At 45.0% G+C, this 18620-nt stretch overlaps 1 protein-coding gene across 1 annotated transcript; it reads left to right on the top strand.

Annotated features, from left to right (window-relative positions):
• The first annotated feature begins 16209 nt into the window (after window positions 1-16209).
• On the top strand, window positions 16210-18347 carry CAVIN3 (caveolae associated protein 3). Its single transcript, XM_043580498.1, has 2 exons — window positions 16210-16936; window positions 17480-18347. Exons 1-2 carry the CDS (start codon window positions 16553-16555, stop codon window positions 17879-17881), a joined length of 786 nt encoding a protein of 261 aa, XP_043436433.1. The 5' UTR covers window positions 16210-16552; the 3' UTR covers window positions 17882-18347.
• Window positions 18348-18620: the final 273 nt, after the last annotated feature.

Below are 18620 nucleotides of genomic sequence, written 5' to 3'. Positions count from 1 at the left end.
GCATTCTCCCCACCACCTGGGGTATTAATTTTTCCTTTCTTTAAAAAAAAATTTTTAATGTTTCTTTATTTTTGAGAGAGAGAGAATGTGAGCAGAGAAGGGGCAGAGAGAGAGGGAGACAGAATCTGAAGCAGGCTCCAGGCTCTGTGCTGATAGCTCAGAGCCTGAATTGGGGCTCAAACTCGTGATCAGTGAGACCATGACCTGAGCCGAAGTTGGACACCCAACTGACTGAGCCACCCAGGCGCCCTAATTTTTCCTTTCTATACAGTAATATTTACTCTTTGTGGTATACAGTTTTTGGCAAATCCATAGGATTATGTAAACATCAATGCATTGGTGCCTGAATGTGATCCACACATGAACAGTGATCTGAAGTGTATAGTTCAATGCATTTTGGCAAATGCACACACCTATGTAACCTATACTTCTGTCAAGATATAGAATATTCTCAGTTGGTCAGCCAGTGGGAGAGGTGAGCTGGAGGCCGAACAGAGCAGAGTGCTCCCCAGTATAGAAGAACTGAAGATAGTGTGGAAAGAGCAGGTGGACTGGGGTGGAGGTCCTCAGGCAAGTGGTGTGTGCTTACGGTTTTCGTGTTAACACTACTATTAGAGAAAAGTGCTTTTCCCTCCCTCTCAGTGGTTTGTTTCATATGGAGGGAGCTCCTCTGGAATAACACCCTTGGCCTCTCTCTCTCTCCAGAAGAGAAGTCAATAAACTGAGCACATTGCTTCCACTCCTCCATTTCTCTCTTTGGAAGTTAGACTGACCACAGAAGCATGCATTCTGTAGGACGTTGTAAAGGGACTTGCCCAGCAGGGAGACTTCAGTTTTCTAGGATAATCTGTAACTGGATGGGTAAGCCTCTCTTTATTTCTAGGGTTCACTATTAGAAAGTTAATTTATCCAATTATGTAAGTCACCTTCTCCAGTAATTGCTTTATCAGTAATAAAAGTAATATGTTGACTTCTATCTTTTAATTGGTTTTGAACTCAGGAGAGGGAAAGAGCGGGTTATTGAGTGAGGATCCATAGAACTTCAACATTCAATTCACTGGATCAGAAGCCTTAAGAAATAACCAGGGAGTAGAATTTGGGGACCCAGCTAACATGTGAAGAGGCTTTTGATGAGGCCAGGATGCATAGCTTTAGTAAGCATGTATTTGTGATTGCATGGTTTGTGGCAGCTTACATGGAGCCATGTGGCTGGCTTGTTTATGGATGGAGTTGATTTTTATCAATTGCAACTGGACAGGCAACTTCAGGTTTTTGGTGCTAGATATGTGAGACTTTCTCTTTAGTGGGTCCCCACAACTCTAAGGACTTTATCCACAAGTGAGGATCTGTTTTTATGGAGGCAGGACTGTGGGTTGACTTTAGGGTACAAGGGCGGGTCTTTCCCTGCCTTCAGCCAAAATGCCTCTAAGCGTATGTGGGTGGTCTCAACATTTGTAAGGGCAGGATTTAGGCAGACACGACTCTGGGCCAGGGTGCTAGGGGAGTGGGGTGGGTAGGACACGGCTCAACTGACTGGCCTCAGCAGATGCCTGCTACACAGGATCTAGCAAGCACGTGCTGGCCACACTGCTCTCAGAAATGGCACAACCACAGTAAAAGTGAGAGCCTTAGGTATAATGGCTACAGTTTATCCTTGTACTACACAGGTATTAGAATTAGAATTATCATTTGTGCATGGGCCATGTAGGTCACAGAGATGCTAGTGGATTACAGTGCCTTAAAAAATAGGTAGCTGAAGCAAGGCTTCAATCATGGAGGAAAGAGAGTCCTTCTGTATATGAGCTTTCTAGACATGGGGGGTGCAGAACAATTGTGTATCAGTTGTATTATTCATCAGTATGGATAGGCTTCTCCAAATTTGATCCAAAATAATGTTGTTTTGAAATTACTTCACCCAAGAAAGGGAACCATGGAGAGACTAACCTTCTCTTAAACATGTTGAGAAAACCAGAATGGATGAATAAAAATGGGGAAAGGAGATGCATCTTGATCTAATTGCTCTTGAAGAGGATATAAGGACAGAGTAAGATGTCTGAATCTTTATTAGCTCAGAAACAGTGATTAGATCCTAAATAAATCTAGAAAGATAAAAAAGTCTAGATTTTGTAGCTCATGACTGGAATGACTCACTCAAAAGGATTCCAAATTTAGTAAACCATTAAGAGACAGCTTCTTAAATTGAGAGAGATCATAGTATGAGCAAATTATAAAGTTGTAGCTTATTTTTGTGTGTGTGTGCCAAAAGTATTCTATTGACTTACCAGTTTATCTACTGAGATCGTTTGCCAAGAACATTCCAATTTGACTCTACCAGGTTTTCTCAGTACCTTCAACTGTATGGAAATTCAAAACACTTACAAAACCCCACACGCAACCACAATGCCATTATGACACTCAAAACTTATTTCCTTAATATTATTTAATATTCAGCTAGCATTACAAAATTCAATTAGCATTCAAATTTCCCAGATTATGTCATTTTTTTTTTCTTGCTTGTTTTGGAATTGGAATCCAAATAAGATCCAATCATTAATATTAGCTTATAAGTTTCTTAGATCTATTTTAATCTATGCATTTGCTTCCATCTTTTTTTTTTTCTTTGAAATTTATTGGTTGAGGAACCTGAGTCATTTATCCTGCAGAATGCCCCCACAGTATTCATGAATTGCTTGGATATTATTGAAAATGTTCTTTGTCTCATATATTGCTTGTGAATTAGTAGTTAGATCTAGAGACTAGATCAGATTCAGATTTGCTTTTTGATTTGACCTCTTGGGGCAAAGAGGTCATTTCTCTGGGAAGCTTGGAAAGAATGAATTGGCTGTGTTCAACACAATTCCTCTGGCTCTCTTTAGCCAGACTCTGGCAGGATACACATATTCTGCTCTCCTCATCTATGAAGTAAAATTTAAAGGGGTCTTCCTTGGATGGGGTGGGAGATGGAGTGGGGAAGTAGGGAGTGCTACAGTTTTCTTGTACAATCTGTGAATGAGTAGGCTAGTTTCCCTAATCCTGGGGTTTAGGATTAAGAAGCCCAGTTACTAAATGATAAAGCCACATCTGTCGATGTCAACTTTATTAGTAGTGTTGTTATTTTAATCTCTCATTTGCCTTATGCTTTTGCATTATTTCTCAACTGATTCAGAACTAGGGCAGAAAATGGGGTGGGGATTATTTATTGGAGTCTCTAAACTCTATAACAACCACCAAGGATCAATAGATGAGCTACTTACATTAGACAAGCTTCTGTGCCTGCCTTGCCCACAGGTCCTGTAAGAGTTGGTCATATTGACTGTATTCATCTAATTCTCTCACCCCTGGGCAATAACTGATTGGACCTGACCCAAGGCTACCAGTTAGATGCTCACTCTTTTTATCGTTCAGGAAATTCTACTAAGACACAGTGACTTTAATCGTTTGACAGTAGGCACTCGAGCTGGATTTGGATGGCCATTTTCTGGCCCTGTGCATCGCTGATAACTAGGCACAGAGAGTTAGCTTTAGGGAAGCAGCATGGAGCAGGCACACAAAGAAGAGTGGAGATAAGAGATCAGGAGGCCTTTGAGAATCAGAGGGAGAAGCCTGGTTCTCTGACCTCCTTATTCTAGTCCCCCAGGCTTTTTTTGGTCTTAGAGTCTGTGAGGTGGTCACTTCACCCTAAGTTGATGAGATGGAGGAATTATACTCATTGTACTTGCTGAAGAGACATCACCATAGTTTTCTGGAAGAATTTCGTGTCAGGCTCACTTGAGGTAGGAGGTGAGAAGCCAAGGAGTCCGAGTATGGACAAAACATCTGCTGGAGCAAGGAAAAGCATTTGCTTACTCTGGAGAGAGAGGGAAGAAAGAGAGTAAGAGTGTGGAGGGTAGAGTCTGTGACATTGATGTGACACTTCCCATTTCCACCCTTCCAAAGTTCTAGAGTTCTTATCTCTTCAAATAGGAAATTTTCAATGTTCTTAGTGAAAATTGATGAAGGGGCTGTGCTTGATGCCTGGATTCATGTGGAAGAATCAAGGCAGCATGAGGGAGTGTGGGAGCCCTGAGTGTGTGTGGATGTAGTAGAAGTGAATCAGAGTGTATAGAACTTTGGGCTTGAAACTGAGATTTAGAACTAATTGTAATTGGATGCCATCGGGTCACTTGGAAGGGAAGCCTCCCTCACTTCCTCTTTTAAAGGGCAGTGTCCTCTGATCAATATGAAGACCTCAAAGCTTTGGTCATATTGCCCTTCAAATTTATCCTCTCTGCTAGGCTATCTGTCATTGTGGTTATTTCCCCCTGCCCTCAGTGTAGCCTGTCACCACCAGGAGTTCCTCCTCACAGACACCTTGAGATCTCCAGTACATCAAAGGAGGAGGTGTTTGGGGCAGATCTTCCCTCTCCTCCCAGGTCTCTCCCTCTAGTTTCTCTCAAATTACCAACAGCCTTAATGGTTATATGCAGGTGTCTTCATGGAAGAGTTGAAGCCATTCAGAAGGGAGATTCACTGTCAGAGAGGGGAAGGATAAAGTGCTCCTAAAATTTTTTTTGAGACTTTTCCTTTAGTTCTCAAAGGGGTGGCATGTACAGCTCTAGATCATTTAGGCTCCCTGAATTTCAGCTGTATAACTTTTCCTTCTTATGGGCCTCCTTTTAAAATTTGTTCCATTTGAAACCCCACCAGTTTCCTCACCTATCATATAGGAAGGGATCTCACTTCTTGGGTCTTCTCTCTTCAAATTCACCATCCTCACCATACCCCAAAGCCCCAGTCTCTGTGTGTCAATTTGAGATGAGCCCCCAGGACGTTAAGCTAGTTAAACATGGTGACTGTTGTCACTCAAGTCTTGAAGAATTGTGTGTTGGGGGGGGGGGGGCGGGGGGGAGGAAGGAAGAAGAGGAAGAGGTTCTGGATCTGTACTTAGTTGTGGATTTAGATTTTTCTGGCCAGATTTCCTTTTCCATATTCCTACATGTGTGAGCAGGAATCATGTCAGTTCATTTGATGGATAGAATTGTTATATTAGCTCATCCACTGCTCCCAGGAACAGACATTAATTTTTAGAGAGTACTATCTAGACTCATATTGAAAAAGGATATATTTCCTCAATTAGAAGGACATCTCGCCTTTTCCCAGAGTTAGTGGGCCCCATTATTGTTCAGAAAAGAGGTCTGGTTTCTTTCCTGCTCTGCCTGGGAAGCTATTGAAAGAATAAATAAGCTATATTATCCTTTAATGGCTCCTCCCTTTTGTTAATTCAGGAAAGCCTCCAGACTCAATAAATTGTTTCAATAATCTGCGTTGGGAGCTGGGGTAGCTGCCAATTCTTTTACAATAAACCCACCTTCTCTTAAATTAACCAAGATAGTTTCTGTTCCTTGCAACCAACTGATCCTTGTCTAGAAGTGAAAGGGGTTCTGGCAAGCATGTTTACAAGCAATAGAGCCTCAAAAGATGTGGATACCATCTCCAGCATTGCTGCATGGTGCCAAGTGGTAAAGATTCTTTTATCCTGGGAAGAGCAGTTTGGTGAAGTGTAGCCAGCTTGAGTGGGCTTCTGCTTATTGCAAAAAAGTAATGCCTGAGTAGAATCCAATATAATAGAGGACTGGAGAAATATGTGAGGAACCCTTGGCATGATTTCTTATTCTGCCATGTCTGGTAGTAAAGTTCACCTTTAACATATTAACACAATTCTAGGCGAATTCACCAAGGGTTCAGACTCTTCTGGTATGAAGGTTTGGGTCAGTTCACCTCGTAAGGAAACCCTACTGGTTAAAAGCCTAGGCAACATGAGATTCATTATAGAGAACAGACAAAATAAAGACCAGGTCTACTTCTAAAACTCAACCATCATTTTCTCATCCAACTGGGATGGGATTTTATTTGAATGTAAATTGAGCTTATTTTTATTTTGTATGTTTAACTCAATCTGTTTTCTGAGCTGTTTAACTCCAGTCTTAACCAACTTCCCTTTCTCTCTCTGTCTCTCTTTCCCTCTTCCTCACAATATTTGACACTTCAAATCTTCCCAGTTTCTTTTGCCTTCTCATTCTAATGGTCCCTGACTGACTGAAAGGGTATGAGAGGGAGTCCTTGACTTGGCGATCACAAGCTTCAGTCAAGGACACTGTAGTGCAGGCCACTTTCCGAGAGAGAGAGAGAGAGAGAGAGAGATGTCAGGAGGTCTTTCTGCAAGCCTCCTCCCCAAGATCCAGGTCTCGCAAAGTTTGTGCACTATGTGGGTAAGTGGAAGGTTCCCCTCTGGTTATTGCTTTCAGTTTCAACCAGTACACTATGTGTTGGCCTCTTGAGGCATCTTCTGGAGGCTTAGGTCCTAGATCTAACCTGGGATCATGGGGAAGCTTAAAAAGTTCAGCCATATAAACAGCTTCTTTTTTCCTCCCCTTCACTCAGGTGTGTAGATGGAACAATCCAAGGCCCATGAGGAGCCTAAGCAAAGGGTTATTTACAGAGGAGGAAATAGACGCAAAGCAAAGTAGTGCATTCCTTTCTATCCTTTCTCAACTTAAAAAAATTTTTAACGTTTATTCATTTTTGAAAGACAGAGAGTGAGCGGGGAAGGGTCAGAGAGAGAGGGAGACACAGAATCTATAGCAGGTTCCAGGCTCTGAACTGTCAGCACAAAGCCCCTACACAGGGCTCAAACCCACGAACCCTTGAGATCATGACCTGAGGCGAAGTCAGATGCTTAATTGACTGAGCCACCCAGGCTCCCCCCTTTCTCAAGTTTTGTTGCCAGAATATCACCGTAGTCAACAGGCTCTCCTTCAGTGTGGGCACGTCTGGCAATGAATGTGATGGTGACTCCTCTTGGACTGGTGTGCTGCTTCAGAGAAAGCCAAGGAGCATCAGTGACACCAGCAGGGTTCACTACTCCAACCATTGTAGTCCTGACCTGTGACCAAACTCAGTCTATGGTGTTTCCCAGACCTCTGTCACTGCTTCTCACTGGTCTCTCTCTCCCAGGGTTGCCTACCAAAAGCAGAGGCTTAATTCTTACTAACATATTTATTCCTAAAGACTGTCATTGCAAGCGTGATCTACTGCTTGCTGGTGCTCTACCTTTAGCAAAGCAAACTTTGTGTTGTTGTTTTTTTCAATCAACAAATTTGTATCGGGCACTTTCATGTTCTAGGTTCTTCTGTGCTTAATACTTGTTATTAAAACTAAGAACTAAAATATGTGTGGTAACCAGTTGTGGATAGGTGTAAGATTACATTTACTTTTTTATTCAAAACTGTATGCTCCAATCTAAACATACTCATCCTTCTCATAACCCTCACATCCCTTTCCAGGGTGAGGCAGGCTTGCAGTGAACATCCTAGATTGTTTTCATTATAGCAACTTCAGCAGAAGGTTCTTACAACACTTCCCCCCAAAAGGATAAAATCAACAATAATAATATTCCCACAATCAAGGTAAACCATGTCAGAAGGTATATATTGAGAGTGCTGATCGAGGTCCTGAAGAATTTCAGAAACTGCTCTCCTGTATTCTTACCTACCAATTTTAAATGGTCTCAAATGCTGATGGAAGAAATCACTTCTCCATTAATTGCTTTGTGATTTTATTCATACTGATCATTTCTTGTCAAGATGTGGCTTTCAGGTAAAATGGAAGATTTCTTTGTCTCATCTATCAGAGAAACTTGTGAGATTGTTATTGGTAACATTTGGGGTAGCTCGCTCACCCTGTAGTATTAACTAGAGTAATTCATTAACTAAGGGCAGTATTAACTAGAGGTGTGTGGGTCAGTAGGGTAGCCATTTGCCACATGTGGCTGTTAAGCTCTTGAAATGTGAGTTGTGTGACTGAGGACTTAATTTTAATTATTTTTATAAAAATTTTTTAATGTTTGTTTATTTTCAAGAGACAGAGAGAGACAGAGCGGGAGCAGGGGAGTGACAGAAAGAGGGAGACACAGAATCCGAAGCAGGATCCAAGCTCTGAACTGTCAGCACAGAGCCATATGTGGGGTTAGAACCCACAAACTGAGATCATGACCCAAGCTGAAGTCGGATGCCTAACTGACTGAGCCACCCAGATGCCCCCCCTAATTTTAATTTTTAATTGTAGTTAAAATTAAAATTTAAACAGCCACATTTGGCTAGTAGCTACCATAACTGGACAGTGCTGGTTAGAGAAATCCTTAGACAGATTTAGGAAAATCGGATTTGGATCACACTGCTTGTATTAGGCTTTACCAAGTGGCACTCTAATCTGACTTCCTGAGGATCCTTCACCTCCTAGCTTAATTGCAAAGAGCAGTTTCCATTCTTCCTTTGAGGATTTACACTGGAATTTTACAACATTTATAAGTATAAGCAGCATCCAGACATTGTAGTTTTCTATCTCTATAAACTTTCCTATTCTAGTTGGAGCCATATAAGTATATGGTTTCCTCCATATATTGTACAAATTTTCCAGTTGTAGAAGTATAGATCAGTATATATCTATCTTTCCCTTTTCCTTCCTTCCTTCCTTCCTTCCTTCCTTCCTTCCTTCCTTCCTTCCTTCCTTCCTTCCTTCCTCTTGCGCACTACCACACCCTTCCTTCTTTCCTTCCTTCCCTTCTTTCTCGCTCTCTTTTTTAACATAAATCTCTAGCCCACATCAGGAGGACAGCTCCACCCCCCTCCTATATTCCCCCACCTAATGAACTTCCAAGCAAACTAACTTTTGGCTGAATTTCATGCCTCTAAAACCAGCTCCTCCTCTTCCCCTTAGTCTGTTTCCTTGATCCAGGCCCTGAAGCAGCCCTGTGTACTCCTGTGGAGCAGGAGTGCCTTGCTTATTGGTCTCTGGCCCATTCATTGTGTGGCTTAGATGCACCTTGATGACAGCAAGGACGTCTTAAATGTTGTGTCCTGACTGTGTCAATTAATACGTCTTTCATCTAACTCTTCACAATAAGGAGAAGTCATAATTAATCTGCAGCTTCCACAAACAGACAAATTGACTAGCTTGGGGCAGTAGACTGATTTTGTATAGTATATTATCTCCATGAGATTCAGTGGATTACTGTGATACCATCACATTTGGGACTTGATACCACAAAGCTGGGATCCCAGCCTCAAGGATCATGCCATCTGTCACAGGGACCATTCTCACTCTTGGATTAAATGGGTAAATTTGCAGACCTATGAAAACATTGTTACTTTTTTTTAGAGCCTCTCAACTGCTATACCTGGCTGGTTTAGTGAATGGATTATTATTCATATGGTCTGGTTCTGAGAGTTTTCTCTTCTGCTTTTAAAATTCACTGAATCCACATAGGATAAGAAATACTCAGTAGGGTACTTTGTGTTTGCAGTATTGCTAAACTATGTCAAATGCCTTAAAGTAGGATGGGACGGCACAGCCAAAGCTGCTCTTTGGTAGGATAAAGTTCACTTCTTCCACTTCCCTAGTTGAATTGATTAGCAGCTATCTCTTTTTAAGACACCAGACAAATGATAGTTATTTTTCAAACAAAATCTCACAACTAAACACCATCCAGCTAATGTAGTGCTAAATCTTATGAGTCCAGGGGCACCTGGGTGGCTCAGTTGGTTAAGTGTTCGACTTGAGCTCAGGTCATGATCTCATGGTTCATGAGTTTGAGCCCTGCTTCATGAGTTTGAGCCCCGCATCGGGCTCTGTGCTGTAGCTCAGTGCCTGGAGCCTGCTTTGGAGAGCCTCCCTCTCTCTCTGCCCCTCCCCTGCTCTCTCTCTCTCTCTTAATCTCTCTCTCTCTCAAAAATAAACATAAAAAATCTTATGAGTGCAATTATTTCTCAGTTGTGATAGACACTGGATAGTACATAATGACTTCTGGTACTTCTTGGGTCCAGCCTGAGATACACAGGGGGCTCTTTGTACTAAGATGAATGTGGTTTCAGGACTCTAGCTTGTACAGTTTCCTGTTTGTCGCCACTGGTCTGGAATTGCTGCCCATGGCACTGTGGTCAAGCCTGTCTTCTGTGCCCCATTCTATCTCTCAGTCTAGAGGGCTGCCCTGTGAGAGGTAGGGCACACCATTTCCTAGTGATCCGCCCTCTCCTTTATTATTATTTCATCCTGGGTCAAAGGCTATAGTTGAGAAATGCCATATTAGCTTAAGGCAGAGGGCTGCAGTGGCTTTGATGGTGGTTATCTGCCCAAGAATGCCTCCCCCCAACTTAGAGCCCACTGAGTTCCTCAGATTACAGAAGGAGGTTCAATAGAGTCTATTCAGTAAGTGCTTCCAGGCTTTTAACCTTTTGGAAGGTCCTAGGATATTTTTGCAGGAAGAGCTCAATTCCCACATGCTGATAGTTGGTTCCAATAGCAATAATTACATACTCTAAAACTGGGCTCCTGCCAGCCTCGGTTTCATCTCAGGTGCATGATGCTGTAATGTGCCCAGTGTCCGTCGGCCGAAACATCTATCCATGCCATATTGATTAACTTCATTGTTAAAATTGTTTTTTTCCGCCCCTAATCCTTTTGGTAGGTGTCTATATGAGTAATGGTTTCCTAGGGCTGCCATAACCAATTACCACAAATTTAGTGGCTTAAAAAATAGACATTTATTCTCTCCCAGTTCTAGAGGGTGGAAGTAGGAATCAGTGTTGGTAGAGGTACACATGGCCAGAGGTTCTGAGGGAGAATCCATTCTATGCCTGTCTCCTAGCTTCTGGCAGCTGCTGGTGATCCTTGGTGTTCCTTGTCTTGTGGCTGCTCTCCAATCGCTGTCTCAATCTGCATATCATCTCTTTTTTTTTTTTTTTTTCTGCGTCTCTGTGTTTTCTCCTTTTCTTACATGGGCACCGTTCATTGAATTTAGGACTTATTTTATTTTAAATTTAAAAAATGTTTATGTATTTGGAGGGGGGGAGGGGCAGAGAGAGGGAGAGAGAGAATCCCAAGCGGGCTCCATTGTCAGCACAGAGCCTGACATGGGGCTTGATCTCAAGAACCTGTGAGATCATGACCTCAGCCAAAATCAAGAGCCAAATGCCTAAACAACTGAGCTACCCAGGCACCTCTAGGACCCATTTTAAAACTGGAATGATCCTATCTCAATATCTTTAATGTAATTACATCTGCAAAGACTCTATTACCAAATAAGGTCACATTCACAGGTATCAGGGGTTAGAACTTGGACATATATTTTTTCGGACAATATTCAACTCACTAAAAATACGAGATACAAAAATAGTGATTTGATTTAATAGTATGCCTGAATTTTATAAAAAGCATCCTCAAACCTTTTGGTCATAATTTACCATTTTAGGATCTTCCATCCAGTTGGTGATTTTGACTTCTGGAGTCAATTTGGATTCTTAACTTCCTGTTGCCCCAAACTTCTAGCTCTCTTAATTGCCAGTGGCACAGAGCTCCCTCATTGTGTGGAATGGCCTTACCCCTTCCGTAGACAGGATGTTTATGACAAAAGGTGGAAGGTAGTGCCTGTCCACTGAGGCTCATTCCCTGTTAAATGCATGGTTCTGCCTGTGTTGTACACTGTTACTTTTGATTCAAGGGTAAAGTCCCTGGAGGATACCCAGTTTGTTTGGGCAGCTGAAGGTAAGGTTCCAGGTCAATTAACTCACATAGCCATTCCTCATCCTTTCTTGGACATTTCCCTCCCCCGCCCCCCCGCCCATTTAATAATCAAAGACTGACAGCCTGTATTGCTACATGAGACAGAGAGTTCCAGTTTACAAAATAACTCAGCAACCTCTGGTGAATCTCTCCACTAGCTTCTAGTGGTAAGCCAGCAATTGTTTTTCAAAAACAGCATAATTCTCAGAGGCTGGAAACATTGTCTTTGTCTAAAACCCTAAATACTTCTGCTATATTTTTCATATTAGGGTCTGCCTACCCACCCCCCTACCCAAAACATTTTATGAGAGAGGCAGAAATCACATAGACCTCAAGTCTTATCTTTCTTTCCAACTTATGGGACCCAAGGGCTAGAGCTGACCAGACTGTGCCTTGTAACTTGGCCAGGGCTGGTCACTGAAGCTCCTCTGAACCCTGTCCAAAGTATGTGTCCTTTTGGATAACCCAAGATATGGAGTAAGAATTCCAAGGTGTAGCATATGCTGACTCTAAAACCCAAAGTTAATGGAACCTGAAGACTCCTTGTAGAAAATAGACAATTAAATTAACAGTTGCCCAAATATAATGGATCTTGCAAAAATTAATGGAATGCTTCACTACCTGTCATAGGCTTAAGTACCACTACTTCTTAATCTTCTTGATTCCTTGTAGTGGCTCCCGAGACCTGATGGCACATAATCATCCCCTCAGGTATAATATTAAGAACTGCAGTGCCTCTGCCACTTTTGTTTCATGGGATCTTTTCAACATCACCTGACCAGTGAGAAAAGAAGAGAGAAACAAGGATGCAGAATGATACCACCTAAGGCATTTGTAACCTAGTCTGTCCCTTTTAGTGGTTTCCTGTGCCCTCCTCTGATTTAAAGTAAAGGGAACATCCAACTATTCTTTTTTTTTTTTTCAACGTTTATTTATTTTTTTAAGACAGAGAGAGACAGCATGAATGGGGGAGGGGCAGAGAGAGAGGGAGACACAGAATCCGAAGCAGGCTCCAGGCTCTGAGCCATCAGCCCAGAGCCTGACGCGGGGCTCGAACTCACGGACCGCGAGATCGTGACCTGGCTGAAGTCGGACGCTTAACCGACTGCGCCACCCAGGCGCCCCATCTTTTTGTTTAATGTTTATTTATTTTTGAGAGACAGAGAGAGAGAGAGAGAGAGAGAACAGGGGAGGTGCAGAGGGAGAGGAGGACAGAGAAAATGAAGCAGGCTCCATGCTGACAGCAGAGAGCCTGATGCAGGGCTTGAACTCACGAACTGTGAGATCATGACCTGAGCCAAAGTTGGATGCTTAACCAACTGAACCACCCAGGTGCCCCTCCAACTGTTTTTGATACTGGCAGAGACAGCCATCCTTGAGCAGATCTTTGTTAGGCAGACATATTCCAGGCAGATTTAACCCAGATGAAAGGTGTAGTGGCTTTTTTTCTTTTTTTAACAAAGCCAAATCCTTTCATAGTATGACAAATTCTAGGACGGGGATGGACCAGTGTAGAAAAGGAACCCTTAACAAGTAGAGTAGGCAATACCTTTGTTTTAGTTTTTTAAAGCATGTGTTTGCTCCACCACCATAGCATTCCATTCATTTTTGCAAGATCCATTATTTCTGGGCAACTGTTAATTGAATTGTCTATGTCCTAAAGGGAGTCTTCATGTTCTATTAACTTTTCCTACAGAGAATTTCATACTTCTACAGAATGGAGAAGGCCATTGAGGGGGCAACCTATGTAAGGGAATACTGTGATACTATGGTGATTAATTAATAGATATATTAGTTTCCCAGGGTTATCAAGGTAACCAGGTTACCACAGACTGTGGCCTAAAACAACAGAACTTTATTCTCTCACAGTTTTGGAGGCTGGAAGTCTGAAATCAGAGTGTTGCTAGGCCATGCTCCCTCCAAAACTTCTAGGGAAGAACCTTTCCATGCCTCTTTCAGCTTCTGGTCATTTCAGGCCTTCCTTGGCTTCTGGCAGCATAATTCCAATCTCACTTCCATCATTGGACGGTGTTCTCCCTGTGTGCCTTATGTCCCCTTCTTATAAGGATACCAGTCATATTGGATTAAGGACCCATGCTTCTCTAGTATGATCTAATCTTGATTACATCTGCAAAGATCCTGTTTCCAAATAAGAACATATTCATGGGCATCAAAGGTTAGCACTTGAATATATATATATATAAATTTTTTTGGCGGGGGTGGGGGACACAATAAACCTACAACCAGTGGGTTTCTACTTTTAATGCCTACACCAAGGAGTTTGAGGGAGTAGGTAGCAGCCACACTCCAGAAATCTTTAAGATCAAGTTATACTGCCTTAGGGGGTATCATTCTGCATTCTTGTTTTCTTTTTCCCTCATCTTAATTGGAAACTGCAATATGGCTTCTTCTTGGATACTCCATGATCAACATTGTAATACTGTAATTTCTGTCAATCTGGGCTTTGTTGACTCAGGGCATTCTTCTGGGTTGCCCCAAGTTTTTTTCTTTTTTTTTTTAACCTACCTTTTGGGCTCCTATTTTTCAACACCAGCCAGTTCCTATGACTTTTATACTTAAGGTTTTAGAGAGACCAGTAGAATCATCAATGGCTTTATTCCTAAATTTTAAGCTCCTTGTTCTACATATCCAGAGAGGGATTTAGCAGGCCTTTGAAAAATACCTACCCATGTAGTCTTGCTTCCAAATGCTTTTGACTCCCTTAGCATTGCTCAAGGCTGGTGATTCTTTCATATGCTTCCTCTGGTAGCATTGTGATTGACTAATTCTGGCAGTGCTGAGATTTTTAAAACAGATATACCATCCATGTTTCTAGGGAAGCTCAAGAAGTGGGCCTAATTTGTCAAAAGGTAATTATCAGCTCTCTGATCACTGATGGGTGAAGGAATTCAGGCTAAAGCCTACCAATGCATGATACTTTCCTAGCTATAGAATTTGGTTCTGAAATGGCCATGTAACCCAGTGGAAGGCAAGTAGATTCTGGGTGGCTTCTGGGAAATAGATGTCCTAAATTATAAGATGGTCCCTTTTTTTCTCTTGACGGTATGCACAGATATGAAGCCTGAAACTGCTGTAGCCACCTTGTGCCTAGCTTGGGAATGAAGCTGACACTTGTAGGGGGGGAACAACTGAGAGATCTGTAGAGAACTAGATTTGAAGCTGTGACTGATCCACAATTAATCATCACTCAATGGTAGTGTTTTTCAATTATGTTTAGATTGGATTTCTTGTTTTTAAGAACTGAATTGGGTTTTCTGTTCCCTTAGTTTGAAAGCGTTTTATCTGGCACATCCTGATGGGTCTCTTTGAGCAAATACAGGTCTAATGGAAGAAATGGTGATTCCCATCAGGCTCCCAAGGGAGTCCATTTCCTCTGTGCTAAGCAGAGGACTCAGGCTCCGTAACCTCATATCTGTAGAAGTCAGTCATCAGCTTAACACCCCCAGAAATCTGGCAATAGATGCCATCCTTTGCAGTACTTCTGTGTCAGACCATGGATTTTTTCCATGTAACCATGCTGAGTAATACAGTTTCTTCCACAATTGTTATCAAGCACCCCTCATAGATTGGGTGAGGAGAGGAATAGAGTTTTCATCAGGATCAATGGATTGCTTGGATTCCTGAGCCTACACTCAGTTTACCAAGTACTGTTAAAGACAAGACGGGATTTTCCAAACAGATGACAGTAACAATTCATAATCCACAGTAAGTGGATCCTCTGTGTGCACTCTCTCTTGCTCTACAGCAGCAATTTCAAATCTTCTTCACTCGCTGCAGATATTCTCACCAATTTCTAGAAAAAGTAAAAAAAAAAAATCAGGAGCCACAACCAACCTCCATGAAAACAAAGACATACCAGCACCTGCTCTAACCCTTTGTTTTTTAATGTGTATTGATTTTGAGAGAGAGAGCGAGCGAGAGCAGGGGAGGAGTAGAGAGAGAGAATCCTGAACAGGCTCTGTATTGTCAGTGCACAGTCGTACCCACAGGGACTTGATCCCACCAACTGTGAGATCATGGCCTGAGCAGAAATCATGAGTCAGTGGCTAAGGGACTGAGCCACACAGGAGCCCCTACCCTAACCCTTTTAAGGGTTTCAGAGGAAGAGGTGTCTTGTCTGCCCTCCAAGCTTAGGGTGTAAGAGCTAGGTGTCCCGGGGCTTTACCCTTGAAACTCAAAGAAAGGGAGGTAAGAGAACTAGAAGAAAGAAAACAGGGTAATGCTACCCAACAGTGAGAGCTAGAGAAGCAGTAAAGGAAGCCTGTGGCTAAACCCTGGCGATGACTATTAGGAAAATACCAGAGGATGCCCCGCCTGCTGGTGCGCTTTGAGCAGCCTGTGCGGTCGTAAAGCCAGGCCTCCAACCTAAACGGTCTGGCGTCTGAGTCTGTAGGTTAGCTTCCCAGGGTGTCCCTGCCCACCGCTCCCAGCCCGAGGGCACAAATACAATCCTCAGAAGCGAGGGAGGCCGAAGGCGGTGGCTGTGGAAGCCCCTCAGGTTATCTTGTGCCTCTCTTACATAGTTTCTTTGCCCACTCGATGTGCACAACAAAATTTTCCATGGCTCACCCTTTGCGGTGGTGAAAGTACATTCCAGAAAGAGACACACCAGCGAACTGGGCCCGAGGAGGGGAACTCAAACTTACTGGGAGCAAATTTGGGGAAGGGGGGGGGCGGATACTAAGCCAACCTGCTGCCCAGCGGGGGCTCCCGGGGCGGGGCAGCAGAAGGGGGAGCGCTTACAAAGAACCCCGCCGCCGCCATCCCGCGCCCCCCCTCCCCGTCCTGCCCCCCCAACCCCCACCCCACGCCTCCCGGGACGGCCCGCTCCGCCTGCCTGAGTCACGGCTGGAGCTGGGGAGGAGCCGGGAAAGGAGGCCCCAGCCCAGAGTGCAGCCAGCGGCCGCAGGGAGAGCAGGCAGGGAGGCCGGAGATCATGGGGGAGAGCGCGCTGGAGCCGGGGCCTGTGCCCGCAGCGCCGGCGAGGGGCCCGGTGCACGCCGTGACGGTGGTGACGCTGCTGGAGAAGCTGGCCACCATGCTGGAGGCGCTGCGGGAGCGGCAGGGGGGCCTGGCTCGGAGGCAGGGAGGCCTGGCGGGCTCTGTGCGCCGCATCCAGAGCGGGCTGGGGGCGCTGAGCCGCAGCCACGACACCACGAGCAACACGCTGGCACAGCTGCTGGCCAAGGCGGAGCGCGTGGGCTCGCACGCGGACGCCGCCCAGGAGCGCGCCGTGCGCCGCGCCGCCCAGGTGCAGCGGCTGGAGGCCAACCACGGGCTGCTGGTGGCGCGCGGGAAGCTCCACGTCTTGCTCTTCAAGGTCAGTGACCACAGGCGTCCCCCACCTCCCGGCCACCATCTGGGCCAACCCCACCCCCACCCCCCTTACCCGGACGCCTACCACACCCGCATTCCTGACCCCATCCGGTGGAACTGACTTGCAGAGCCGCACCCACTTCCCACCACGGTGCCCCATCCCTCAGAGCCTGAACGCAGCCTGGCCAACCAGGGTCGGCCAGCTCGAGCTCAGGCCACGTACACCGAATTTGCTCCAAGTCCCAGCCCATCCCTGAATGGAAATAACGGTGGCGGAAGTGCATCCTGCGACCGTTCCCTGCCTCCAATTCTTGCCCCTGCGACCACCAGCCTGCTTAAGCGGTTCCCACCTAATTTCCAAACTTTTGCAGTTTGCCAGTAGCTCCCCCTCTCCACCCCTGCCCCCTGCTCTCCCACGCCTGCCTTTTCTTTGCCCCTTGGGCCCGCCCCAAGGGTGGGGCAGTTCCCCGGTGTAATTGAGGAGAGAGGGCCAGGCTGCTGCGGAGTCGGGGACCGCCAGGGTCAGAGCTGTGTTCATCACATGCAGGAGGAGGCTGAAATCCCAGCCAGCGCCTTCCAGAAGGCGCCAGAGCCCTTAGGCCCGGCAGACCAGCCCCAGCCTGGCCCAGAGCAGCCGGAGGCCGAAGTTGAGGAGAGCTCAGACGAGGAGCCTGTGGAGTCCAGGGCCCGGCGGCTTCGGCGCAGCGGGTTGCAGAAGGTACAGAGCTTGCGAAGGGCCCTCTCTGGTCGGAAAGGCCCCGCAGCACCAACGCCCACGCCAGTCAAGCCACCTCGCCTAGGCCCTGGCCGGAGGGCTGATGGCCAGCCAGAAGCCCGGCCTGCCCTGGAGCCCAAGTTGGAGCCAGAACCTCCACAGGACACCGAGGAAGATCCCGGGAAATCTGGGGCTGCTGAAGCCGCGGTGCTCCAAGTAGAGAGTGCGGCCTGAGGGCTGGTGCTGTCTGCTTCTCTTGTGCCTATGCCTAGTCCCCAAATAAATCTCCCTCTCCCAATGCAGCATTCACGCCCAAATAAGGAGTGAATCCTGCACCCATAGCCCAGCTCTGGCCTTCCCTTCCCAGTGCCTTCAGTTTAGCCTGCATCCTCTAAAAGAGAAGCAGCTGCCCACACCTGCTTGCACTCCCCTTCAATAAAAGTAATGTCACCTAATCCAGACTCCATGTGAAGGGGTGGGAGGAAAAGGCTTGGAGGAGTAAGACAAATGTCGGAACCTGGAATGTGCCTTCAGTTTCAACCAGATCATTGTATCGTTTCTCAGGTTCCCACTGAGTCTTGGGCACATAGAAAAAACCTGCTGGCCATTTGCTTCTTGAGCACTTTACTCGTGGAGAGGCATCCAGTACAGTCTCTTGCTGTAGGTGCTCAATAAATGTCAACAAGTGGTTTTCCTTTTAGTTTCTTCTTCCTCTTCCATCTCTTAAAAGTTGGGCTTTCCACTATTCTCAGCCTTCTCATTCTGGGTTGTCCTCTGTGAACAGACTGACTCCCAGGCCTTTGCCACCAGCCATACACACTCCAAGACCACTGTCCTGAGCCGCAGTGTCCAAAGGAAGCAATCTATCTTTTAATTAAGTTCAATTTCAATTTAATATTTACTGAGCACTTAGTATGTATCATTCAAAATGGCATCTCCTCTTGCGTTTTCTTTACCAATGAATGTCACCACC

Source organism: Prionailurus bengalensis, chromosome D1 (assembly GCF_016509475.1).
Source record: "Prionailurus bengalensis isolate Pbe53 chromosome D1, Fcat_Pben_1.1_paternal_pri, whole genome shotgun sequence".
NCBI lineage: Eukaryota > Metazoa > Chordata > Mammalia > Carnivora > Felidae > Prionailurus > Prionailurus bengalensis.
Note: the sequence above shows the minus strand (reverse complement) of the source record. Positions and strands in the feature narration are given on the sequence as shown.